Source organism: Pristiophorus japonicus, chromosome 13, assembly GCF_044704955.1.
Source record: "Pristiophorus japonicus isolate sPriJap1 chromosome 13, sPriJap1.hap1, whole genome shotgun sequence".
Taxonomy (NCBI): Eukaryota; Metazoa; Chordata; class Chondrichthyes; family Pristiophoridae; genus Pristiophorus; species Pristiophorus japonicus.
In genome coordinates, this window is record NC_091989.1 from 119,004,024 (window position 1) to 119,016,679 (window position 12,656).

The 12,656-nt window shown below is 42.9% G+C and overlaps 1 protein-coding gene across 1 annotated transcript in view; it reads right to left on the reverse strand.

Moving 5' to 3' along the window:
* LOC139278265 (V-type proton ATPase subunit d 1) overlaps window positions 1-9,186 on the reverse strand; it is a 74,000-nt gene extending 64,814 nt beyond the window's left edge. Inside the window, exon 1 of the mRNA XM_070896914.1 lies at window positions 8,984-9,186. Coding sequence (XP_070753015.1) covers window positions 8,984-9,113 — 130 coding nt within the window. The 5' untranslated portion in view covers window positions 9,114-9,186. The remainder of the gene's footprint in view (window positions 1-8,983) is intronic.
* Window positions 9,187-12,656: the final 3,470 nt, after the last annotated feature.

A 12,656-nucleotide genomic window follows, 5' to 3' on the forward strand; every position in this document is an offset into this window, starting at 1 on the left:
CCCAAACGGACTCCAAAACAAAGGTGCGTCAGGATTCAGACTACATTTATGCTACAACAGCAGCAAAACCATTTCACACGAAGGCTGCAGTTGTAGCTTTAATTACATAGAATATACCAGCACAGAAACAGGCTGCTCGGCCCAACTAGTCTGAGCTAGTGTTTATGCTCCACACAAGTTGCCTCCCATCCAGCACCCTATACAGGGGGAAAAGGATCTAAAGCTATGCCTTCCTACTCAGATGTGAGCCCTTAAACCAATGGACAATTGGATAGTTGTGTGTTTTGGAATGCAGCTGAAAGCCTTGGGAGTAGGCCATTTAGCTCCTCGAGTCTGTTCCACTATTCATCGGAAATAGGAGGAGTAGGCCATTCGGCCCTCAAGCCTGCTCCGCCATTCTACAATATCATGGCTGATCTGATGTTGGGCTCAACTCCACTTGCCTGCTCACTCCCTTATCTTTCAAAAAAATCTGTCAATCGCCACCTTAAATATATTCAATGACCCAGCCTACACAGCTCTCTGGGGACAGATTTATGACCCTCAGAAGAAATTCCTCCTCATTTCAGTTTTAAATGGGCGACCCCTTCTTCTTAAACTATGACCCTAGTTCTAGATTTCCCCCATGAGTGGTAACATCCTCTCTGCATCTACCTTGTCGAGCCTCCTCAGTATCTTATAAGTTTCAATAAGATTCCCCCCTCATTCTTCTAAACTCCAGTGAGTATAGGCCCAACCTACTCAATCTTTTTTCATAAGTCAACCCCCTCATCTCCGGAATCAACAGTGTGAACCTTCTCTGAACTGCCTCCAATGCAAGTATATCCCTTCTTAAATAAGGAGGGCAAAACTGTATGCAGTACTCCAGGTGTGGTCTCACCAATAACCTGTACAGTTGTAGCAGGACTTCTCTGCTTTTATACTCCATCCCCCTTGCAATAAAGGCCAACATTCTATTTGCCTTCCTGATTACTTGCTGTGCCTGCATATTAACTTTTTCATGCACAAGGACCCCCAGCATTTTGTAATTTCTCTCCATTTAAATAATAATTTGTTTTTTTATTTTTCCTGCCAAAGTGGATAACCTCATTATATTCCACCCGCCAAATGTTTGCCCACTCACAGCCTGTCTATATCCCTTTGCAGATTATGTGTCCTCCTCGCAACTTGCTTTCCCACCCATCTTTGTATCATCAGCGAACTTGGCTACATTACACTCGGTCCCTTCATCCAAGTCATTAATATAGATTGTAAATAGTTGAGGCCCCAGCACCGATCCCTGTGGCACCCCACTAGTTACCGTTTGCCAACCGAAAAATGACCCATTTATCCCGACTCTCTGTTTTCTATTAGTTAGCCAGTCCGCTATCCATGTTAATAAATTACCCCCAACCCTGTGAGTTTTTATCTTGTGCAGTAACCTTTAATGTGGCACCTTATTGAATGCCTTTTGGAATTCAATGAGACCATGACTGATCTGTGACCCAACTCCATATACCCATCTTTGCCCGACCTTTGGTTAACAAATCTATCACTCAGATTTAAAATTAACAATTGACCCAGCATCAACTGCCGTTTGCGGAACAGTTCCAAATTTCTACCAACCTTTGTGTAGAAGTGTTTCCTAGCGTTGCTCCTGAAAGGTCTGGCTCTAGTCTTAGATTCCCCAACCAGTGGAAATGGTTTCCCTCTATCTACCCTATCATTTCCCCTTAATATCTTGAAAAATGTAATCAAATCATCCTTTAATCGTCTAAATTCCAGGGAATACAACCCTAGTTTGTGTAATCTTTCCTCGTAATTTAACCCTAGGAGTCCAAGTATCATTCTAGTAAATCGACGCTGCACTCCTTCCAAGGCCAATATATCCTTCTTAAGGTGTGATACCCAGAATGGAACACAGTACCCAAGGTGTGGTCTAACCAGAGCTTTGTATAGCTGTAGCATGACTTCTAACCCCTTGTATTCTAGATGTGAAGGCCAGTATTCCATTAGCCTTTCTGAATTTTTTTTTTGTACCAGTCATTGACATTTTAACCTGCCCCCCCCCCCCCCGCAAAAACTTTAATGGGTCACGCAGCCAGTTAAAGAGGCCAAGCACCAAAAAAAAATTTACAGGGAACATGGAACATCACTAGTCACATCCTGCCCAATCTATAGAGTACCTGCCCATTATTTCTATTCTGTCTCCTGTCGCTCAGCCAATCTCCTACCAAGTCAATAATTTCCCCTCAAGCCAAGTCTCTTATGGAGGGTTTTATCGAATGCTTTCTGGAAGTCCATATAAATAACTCTGATAGACATTCCCCATCCACTGCTTTAGCCACCTCTTCAAAAAATTCAATCAGGTTCATCAGCCATGACCTACCCTTTACAAATCCATTCTGGCTCTCTGATCAGCTGAAAATATTCAAGGTGTTCAGTCACTCCATCCATAATTATAGACTCTAGTAATTTCCCAGCAACTGATAAGTTACCTGGTCTCCCTCTACCCCTTTCTTAAATAGCGGAGTGACATGTGCAATTTTCCAATCTAAAGGAACGGTTCCCTGAATGCAGAGAACTTTGGAAGATCAGAGTTAGGGCATCTGCAATGTTCTCACCTACTTTCTTTAAAACCCTGGGATGAAAACCATCTAGTTCTGGGGATTTGTCACTTTTTTTAGTGCCATTATTTTCTGCATTACTGTTATTTTACTTACGTTACTTTAGGTGAGTCCCCGCCCCGATACAATATTAGTTTCCTTGGGATGTCCGGCATGCTATCCTCTTCCTCTACTGACGCAAAGTAACATGGCCACCATTTTCTTATTTGCATTCATAATATCAACATTATCAGTTTTTAAGGGGCCCAGGTTGCTCTTAACCACCCTCTTTTTCCTATATAATTGTAAAAAGTTATGCGTGTTGATTTTGATATCCCTTGCAAATTTCTTTTCATACTCCCTTTTTGCAGTTCCTATTATCTGTTTTGATGCTCTTTACTATTCTTTGTATCTGTCCCATTTGCCAGAATCTGTCCCTTTTTTGTATTCTTGTAAGCTTTTTCTTTTAGTTTGATGTTGTCCCTTACCTCTTTAGTCATCTATGTCTGAATGTCATTCTTAGGTATTATTCAGTGTACAATACAGAAGAAAAGATAATGCTAGGAATCAGAATTAAAAAGAAAACAGAAGAAATACAGATTAGTCAGCACTTGAAAGATATACAAACTAATGGTTTGGGTGGAGACCACTTTTAGAACTGGCATAGTGCAGATAGAATGGCAGTTAATGATCAAGAATACAGATGTGCTTACAGGATTAGTAGCTTGCAAACATATTTTAAAAGGTTGGAAAGAAATTAAAAGTGCTTGCTGATGTACAAAGATCATCTCAGTCAGACTACAAAATGTCATTAGAATTGATGACTATAACTGCTCCTGGATGAATGGGAGAAGCCAGCAAAAGGTAATGAGGAGAAGGGGAACAAAATCAAGGAGACAGCTAAGGACTGAAGTTATTGAAGTCAAGTTCAAGTCAATGGCTGAAAAGTGTCCATGAGGAAAAGGAGATATGGTTGCTGAAGTATATGTTTAGCTTAGATGGAGCAGTGCAGAAGTGCAACCCATAGGCAGGTCAGTTTCACACTTGTAGACTAAAAGGAGATGTCATCTCGAAAAGCAGTCAACCAATCTGCATTTTGTTCTGTTTTCTGGTGGTCAGCTGCAGATTATTGAAATGCTGGTGTTTGCCATGACAACTATTACTGACCTCAACTCCAGTCTCTGTTCTATGTAGCTGGAGTAATTATGCCAGTGAAGTAACATTTACATAAGCTCTATTCTTCTGGTTTACAACACCAAAACACTTTGAAAGACACCAGGATGCCGATTATTCAAGATTATAGAATAACTAATAATCACCTTCATATTTAACTCATTACATATTTCCCACTGTCATTATACATTAAAAGCTTGATAATAAAACTCAATCAAACCTGTAATGGATGCACATTCCTCCATAGCTACTATTCGATCCAGATGCCAGAGATTCAACTATAGCTAGAATCAGTCTCATTAAATCACTAAGTGCAATATACCCCTCTCTACTTTTACATAATAGCACCATTATTTTTCAGTTTTACAATTGAAATTATTCACTTCAGAAATCATACAAGTCCTTGGACAAACCAGTTATACAATCAGCGGGCACAAATGGGCATGCACAGCTTTGATTTATGATGATATAATTCTTAGTCTTTCAACAATGACATTTTTCACTGTAGCGTTGAGCACCTAGGTGATGTGAGTCATGTTACTGGCAAAACAAAAACATAAGTTTATATTTCTAATGATTACAGGAAAAAAATGGCTCTTTCTGGAGCCCCAATTACTTAAGTGTAATGGATGTGACAATATTCAAAGATAGGCTTCATAACAAATATAATAAGACAACACACTGTCACAGACATCAATGTACCTACTGTACAAAAAGTAAAACCATGCCCTCCTTGGTTCCTTCAGGCATCCTGGTATCCCTACAATCTATCAAGCATGTACATTTAAAAATAATCTCTTATGGCACAATCAAAAAAGCCGATCTTAGCACCCAGTATCTCCTGCCATAGAGATCCTCTCCAATATGTAAAACATTCCTGGTTACCTCAGTGAAACATTCATTCATTGTCAGCTGCTCAAAAAAGTCCCATAAAAATTGTTTATATTTTTTTTTAAATTCTGCAAGAAATCTACGAGCATGATTGAGTTGAATGATCAGCATAATAATTAACCCAGCAGCGCTTCAACTTCAACTGCAGGCATATTAATTCAACCTCCGAATGCTGAATTAATCAACTCTCCCAAACCAGTTTTGAGGAGATTCTCAGCATTCCATGTTCAACCAAAATACATGTACAATTGTAATAACATGCAGCAAAAGGAATTAATTGTCATTCTCTGCATTCTTTCTCTAACAGAATTTGAAAATGTGCATCTTTATGCAGCTTGATAACAGATTCCCAGATCTTTAAACAATATGAAAGTCATGTCCATCCAATAGAGGATATACCACACTCCTGGAGTTTAATATTCAAATTATATTGTATAATAATATACTACAGGTTGAGTCGTTCAGTCCACAATAACAAAAAAAAGAACCTTTTCTCATATAGCTATGCCAGAACACTGAATATTTAAACAGCCAACCATTCCTTGATCACCCAAGCACTACAGAATACCCAATACGAGACAGCCACTGCTCATTTGGCATTCCCCACTACACAGTAGTCTGCCTTCAGTTTTTAAACTTATTAACCTTGGTGCACATCTGTGGCATAAACAAAATGCTAGCCAGTTACTCATTGGCTATAGTATTTACATCACATTTCACCCAGAACATGGATTCATGTCATGTACACAAATATGAATTTTATTCCATGTACAGGAGATACTAATCAGGACTACTTCCCACTGAGACCAGGTGCTTTTCTGTTCTTTACCTACAACCACCTCCTCCCCACACACACACACACCTGGGTGTGCAACATGCTGACATTGGATGCCAGAAAATGGAAAATAGTCTATCTCCCAGCAGACACCCATTATCACAAATGAACCGTATCGTCTAAATATTCTAATCTTGCTGATTGTAACAGTAGCTCCCATGTAGTTTCCTAGAAATCCTGTCTGCTGGCACGGTGCATACATCCATGGCAAATAATTAACTCAGCATTACAAGTTACTATTATAGTTAGACTCTGGTTATTTCAGTTTTGTAACAGCTACTATACGCACAAATGGCAAGAAATGCAAAAGGCTGCTGCCACAAATTTACATGTTAGTTTACTTTCTACTACTCGACCATTTTACTAATATTGCACTTTGGGCTCACTACTTATATCCATATGGACAAATTGAGTAATCTTACTTCCATTGTTTGTTTCAGCAGGGAAACCCTACTGACCATTAAAACTATATATACATAAACACACTGCATGGGAATTTCTTTCATTATATATTGCCTGTTCCAAAACAAGGGGTGAAGATTTTTTGACACACATACTAAGTGAAAGCCATCTGTGAGGTGAACCCAACACCTTCAATTCTTTTGTCGACAAGTCACTTGATGCATCCTCAATATTCCACTGCACAAAATATACAATTACTGTTACAGTAAATAAAAAGGTGGGAACATTCTCTGAAACATATGAGTCATCAGCACATAAGACACATCTTATCACAACAGTAGGTTAGAATGCATAATAAATTTCATTTGATTCAGATAAGCCCTGATGGTACACCAGTCACCACATCTAAATACCAAAGTACAGATGAAGGTCATTCGGCTCATCCTTCCACCAAAACTTCCCACCACCACAGCAACTAACTGTCTTCAAAGACTCCAGAATTTGACTCCACCAACCTGCCCACAACACCATGCTTTTTGATCGCGTCTCATCGCCGAGAGCATGCAGAAATCAAGCGCAGGCAGCGGAAAGAGCGTGCGGAAAACCAGTCTCACCCACCCTTTCCATCTGTCCCACCTGTGACAGGGACTGTGGTTCTCGTATTGGACTGTTCAGCCATCTAAGGACTCATTTTTAGAGTGGAAGCAAGTCTTCCTCGATTCCGAGGGACTGCCTATGATGATGATGACTATATTGATCACACTCTAACCTGAACTTGTTCTTTTACTGGTTTGTATCTGTCTACCCTTGTTTCGTCATCATGATTTAACTCAAAACAGTGCTCCTTCTCTATTCCACAGCATCTTATATACCTCAATACACACACACACACACACACACACACACACACATAGTTACCGCACTTTGAAAATTACTGACTTTGTACACAATACAGCACACCTCTACTATTTATAGAATTGTATTCACTGGTGCTTTGCATGCCAATTCATGACCTATAACAAAACAAATCAAATTAACAAAATTATTTAAGTAACATTGTTTAAACACAGTTGATTTATGTACTCAGTCAGACACAACATGATTGAGTGGACTAGGCCTATATTGTCTAGAGTTTAGAAGAATGAGAGGTGATCTCATTGAAACATACACAATTCTGACAGGGCTTGACAGGGTAGATGCAGGGAGGATGTTTCCCCTGGCTGGGGAGTCTAGAACCAGGGGGTCACAGTCTCAGAATAAGGGGTCAGCTATTTAGGACTGAGATGAGGTGAAATTTCTTCACTCAGAGGGTTGTGAATCTTTGGAATTCTCTACCCCAGGGGGCTGTGAATACTCAGTCTTTGAATATATTCAAGACAGAGATCAATTGATTTTTGGATATTAAGGGAATGAAGAGATATGGGGATAGTGCAGGTAAGTGGAATTGAGGCAGATCAGCCATGATCTCATTGAATGGCAAAGCAGGCTCAAGGGGCCAAATGGCCTACTCCTGCTCCTATTTCTTATGTTCTTATGCAATTGCTATATAACTGACAATTTTCAACATCAGTTGAGATTTTCAGAATCAGGAAGCGGGAGCAAATGAATTTGCTGCATTGTTAAAGTAAAGAATGGCAGATTGACATTCAAAGTAAAACTTTCAAGCACATTAGGAATGTTCAAAGTGCAAAACATTTAACAAAAAGCAATCACCTTTACAGTTATCCAGCAACTTAAGAGTTGAGAGATCAATCTCAACACCAGCCCATAGATCAAACTCTTCAACTGGCCCATCCTCAATTCCAAAATAACAGTCCTTTTCCTAAAATTTTTATAAAATATTCTCATTTCTCAAATTTGTTTTCTAAGTGGAAAAGAAACTATGTTGCCGCTGATGATCAGGCGATAGCATTCAGCATTCACGTTACACAGCCCTTCGCTTAAAATTTGATTTCCAGTACTCTTAAAACAGAACCAAATTCTGAAATGGACAAAGTCTGGGACAAGAAATAATTGCCACTTCTCAGTCACAAAGATTGCTGTTTTACTTGTATAAATGACTTTTTTGATTTCTTCTTATAATGTCATGCCCACCTTATTAGTTCCCCTGGTAAATACTGAGGCAAAGTAACTATTCAATATTGCTGCCATTTCACTGTCATTACCTAGTTTACCTTATGCATCCTTTATTATTATTTGGCAGTCCCTCGTATCGAGGATGACCCGCTTCCACACCAAAAAGGGATAAGTTCACAGGTGTTTCAATGAGGGACCTGACATTCTAGGTCCTGAACTACATATTGAATGGTGGCAGATGCCTGTGTGTGGATTCTTTTAATGTGGGGTGGCCGTTGCACACCAGCTACCACACGGGTTTGACAGAGCTAGGTCTTGATCCAGTGGCAAGCATTAAACAAGGCGACTGGCGACCAAGCTCTGCTGCAAGGACCTAGTGAGCACACATGCTCCAATTATCCTTAGATCGCAGTGTGATCCTTTAGTGGCCCACTCTCTATCATGATGCATTGTTTATATATATATATGTCAAACACTTCCCTATTTTTATATTCCTCGATAATTTAATGTCATACGACCTAAAAACATTAACACTCATTTACCTTCAACGATTAAGTGTCGTTGCATAGCGTAGTAGCAATGTGCAGCTGTCAAGTCTAAATTAAAGCAGCTCCACTCCCCACAATATCAAAATGGCAATGCTGACTCTTGAAACAAATTAACGTACTAAATACATACAGGTAGGCCCCAGATTACCGGACTTCGAGCTCCCCGAGTACTACAGCCAACTGTCAAAGCAGAAATGAGACGTGAAAGCCTTTCCCCCTTCAACACCCTCACAAACATCACTCCCGGCTACAACAGCGAGCGAGCAGGGAGGCCTCATCCAGCGGCGTGGGAGCGAAGCGCAGTCCAACACGTCAACCCTTCCACACACAGCAAGAAAAACCCGGGCAATTTTCCCCCCAGGAAAGGGCCGCGACTGGGATCGTTCTGGGGCGGGGGGCGGGGGGCGGGGGGCACGGGAGCGGGGGGGGGGAGGCAGGCCCCAGGCCCCTGACGCCGGGACTGACTCGCTCACCTTCCAGGGTCTCGCACTGCACCAAGTTCAGGTAGTCGCCCTGCGACAGGATGCCGGCCTTGAAACCTCTCACCAGCCCCTCCAGGTAGCCGTTGTCCACATTGAAGTAGAGTTCGTTGAAAGAGCCCATGTCGCTGAAGCGAGGAGCCGTCTTCGGGATCAGGAACCCGGCCGCTGCAGCACCACCTGACCAGTCAGCTGGTCCGCCCTGCACCGAGCATGCGCCGCGCAGCGCTTGCTCACCGAGCCGGCCGCACTACACTGAGCATGCGTCGCGCACCGCTTGCCCGCCGAGCCAGCCCGCACTACATTGAGCATGCGCCGCGCAGCGCTTGCTCACCGAGCCGGCCCGCACTACACTGAGCATGCGCCGCGCAGCGCTTACTCAGTCGGCAAACACCGAGTATGCGCAATGTCGCGCAGCAGAGCTCGCGGTCGGTTAGCTGGAGTTGAGTCTGTTTGAACAGTAGCTGGTCTATTTTTGCAACCAATCTTATGCTGGTCCATTTAATTTCCCTTTGTGGTTTTGATTGCAAACTTAAGAGGAGGCATTGTCTTTCAAATCGCAGAATTTAATACAAATAATGGCAGTTTTTCATTTTGAATTCCCAAACCGGTTTCCGCGCCTGCCACAATACCAAAACGACTCTCAAAGTCACAAATGAAATCCTTTGTGACTGTGACAAAGGCAAACTATCCCTTCTAGTCCTTCTTGACTTGTCTGCAGCCTTTGACAAGGTTGACCACTCTATCCTTCTCCAACGCCTCTACACTCTCATCACTCTCGCCTGGTTCCATTCTTATCTATCTAATCGTAGCTAAAGAATCACCTGCAATGGCGTCTCTTCCCGCCCCTGCATCGTTACCTCTGGTGTCCCCCAAGGATTTATCCTTGGCCCCCTCCTATTTCTCATCTACATGTTGCCTCTTGACGACATCATGCAAAAACACTCTCAGTTTCCACATGTACACTGATGACACCCAACTCTATGGGCCCAAGTTTCCACACGATAAAAAACGAGCGCCCCTCCGAGCTGGGCGCCCGTTTTTCGCGTCACAAAGTGCACCTAAAAAAACCCTCCATATTCTCCATCTCCTTGCAGGTCCTCTGGCCCTCGGCGCGGCGCAGCAGGAGCTGTAGGGGGCGGAGCTAGGACCCTGCGCTGAAAACAGTGCCGGGAGCTCTGCACATGCGCGCTACAGTGGGCACGCAAATGCAGTAGCTCCAGGCGCCCGAAACTGTGTGAGAGGGGCCCAAAGCACGCAGCCCCTAGCCCTGGCCGAATGGCCTCACTGGGGCTGCGTGAATAAGGCTCCTCCCACAGCCAGCTCCTGCTTCCTGCCGACTCCCGCTCCTGCTTCCGCCCCTCCCCCCGACCGGACCGGACCCGACTCGACCCGTCTGCCGCTGCCGCTCCTGCTCCCACCCGACTCGACCCGACTCTACTCTCGCCCCCGGACTGGATCCGACCTGACCTCCCCCTCCCCGACCTGACCTCCCTCCCTCCCTCCCTCTCTCCTCTCTCTTTCCCTCCCTCCTCCTCGCTCTCTCCCTCACTCCCCCGCCGACCCGAACCGAACCTCTCTCCCCGACCCGACCCAACGCCACCTACCTCTGGTGCTGGGGACGGGCCCTGCCCGAAATCTTGGGCCCGGCCCGTTCAGCCTTCGGTCCCGACGGCAAACCGCTTCCTAAAGGCCTGCCTGAAGAACTTTCACACAGGTAGGAACATGGTTTATTTAATCTTTTCTTTGCTTATAAATGTTTATTCAGGTTGGATTTATTTGTATAATATTTGTATAAGTATAACTAAGGATTTATTGTAGAATTTAATGACTTCCCTTCCTCCCCGTCTCGTTCCCTACGCCTAATTTGTAACCTGCGCCTGATTTTTTAATGTGTAGAACAGGTTTTTTCAGTTCTACAAAAATCTTCACTTGCGCCATTCTAAGTTGATTTGGAATATGTTTTCACTGTGGAAACTTTGAAATCAGGCATCAGTGGCCGGACACGCCCCCTTTTGAAGAAAAAATGATGTTCCAAAGTAGAACTGTTCTACCTGACTAGAACTGCAGAAAAAAAAATGTGGAGAATTGCGATTTCTAAGATAGTCCGTTCTCCACCAGTTGCTCCTAAAAATCAGGTGCAAATCATGTGGAAACTTGGGCCCTATATCACTACCACTTCTCTTAGCCCTTCCATGGTCTCTAAATTGTCAGACTGCTTGTCCGACATCCAGTTCTGGATGAGCGGGAATTTTCTAAAATTGAATATTGAGAAGACCAAAGCCAGTGTTTTCAATCCCCGCCACAAACTCGTTCCCTAGCTACTGACTCCATCCCTCTCCCCAACATCTGTCTGAGGCTGAATCAGACTGTTCGCAACCTTGGTGTATATTTGACGCTGAAATGAGTTTTCGACTACATATCCGCAGCATAACTAAGACGGCCTATTTCCACTTCCATAACATCGCCCGTCTCCACCTTTGCCTCAGCTCATCCGCTGCTGAAGCCCTCATCCATGCCTTTGTTACCTCTAGACTTGATTATTCCAACGCACCCCTGGCTGGCCTCCCACATTCTACCTTAAGTAAATTAGAGGTCATCCAAAACTCGGCTGCCGTGTCCTTAATCCAATATTCCTGTGCTCGCTGACCTACATTGGCTCCCGGTTAAACAATGCCTCGACTTCAAAGTTCTCATCCTTGTTTTCAAATCCCTCCATGGTCTCGCCCCTCCTTATCTCTGTAATCTCCTCCAGCCCCACAACCCTCCAAGATGTCTACGCTCCTCTAATTCTGCCCTCTTGAGCATCCCTGATTATAATCGCTCAACCATTGGTGGCTGTGCCTTCTGTTGCCTAGGCCCCAAGCTCTGGAATTCCCTGTCTAATTCTCTCGGCCTCTACCTTTCGTTCCTCCTTCAAGACACTCCTTAAAATCTACCTCTTTTACCAAGCTTTTGGTCTCCTGCCCTAATTTCTTCTTATAGAAACATAGAAAATGCGGCTTGGTCCCAAATTTTTAATCTCATAATACGCCTTGGGACGTTTCATTATGTTAAAGGCGCTATATAAATACAAGTTGTTGTTGTTGAAAAGATAAGCAAACCTTTTGAAACAACGGGAGCTGTTTCAGTAACAAGCAAAAGACTGCAGATGCTGGAAATCTGAAACAAAAACAGAAAATTTGGAATCAAAAAGACAATTTCTAAATTTGCGGATGACACCAAATGGTGGTAGTGGTGGGGAGGGGGTCAGTCAATACTGAGGTGGATTGTATCAAATTATAAGAAGACACTAACAAACTTGCAGAATGGGCATATAATTAGCAAATGAAGTTCAACACAGATAAATGTAAGATATTACATTTTGGTAAAAAAAATAGGGAGGTCATATATTACTTGAAAAATACGAATCTAGAAGAACAAAGGGATCTGAGAGTGCAAATACACATAATCATTAAAAGTAGCAATACAGGTTAACAAAGCCATAAAAAAGAAAACCAAGTACTAGGGTTTATTTTTAGAGGGATTTAATTGAAATATAGGGAAGTTATGCTAAACTTGTGTCAAACCTTAGTTAGACCACACTTAGAGTACTGCATACAATTCTGGTTGCTATATTATAGAAACGATATAGAGGCACTGGAGAGGGTGCAGAGAAGATTTACAA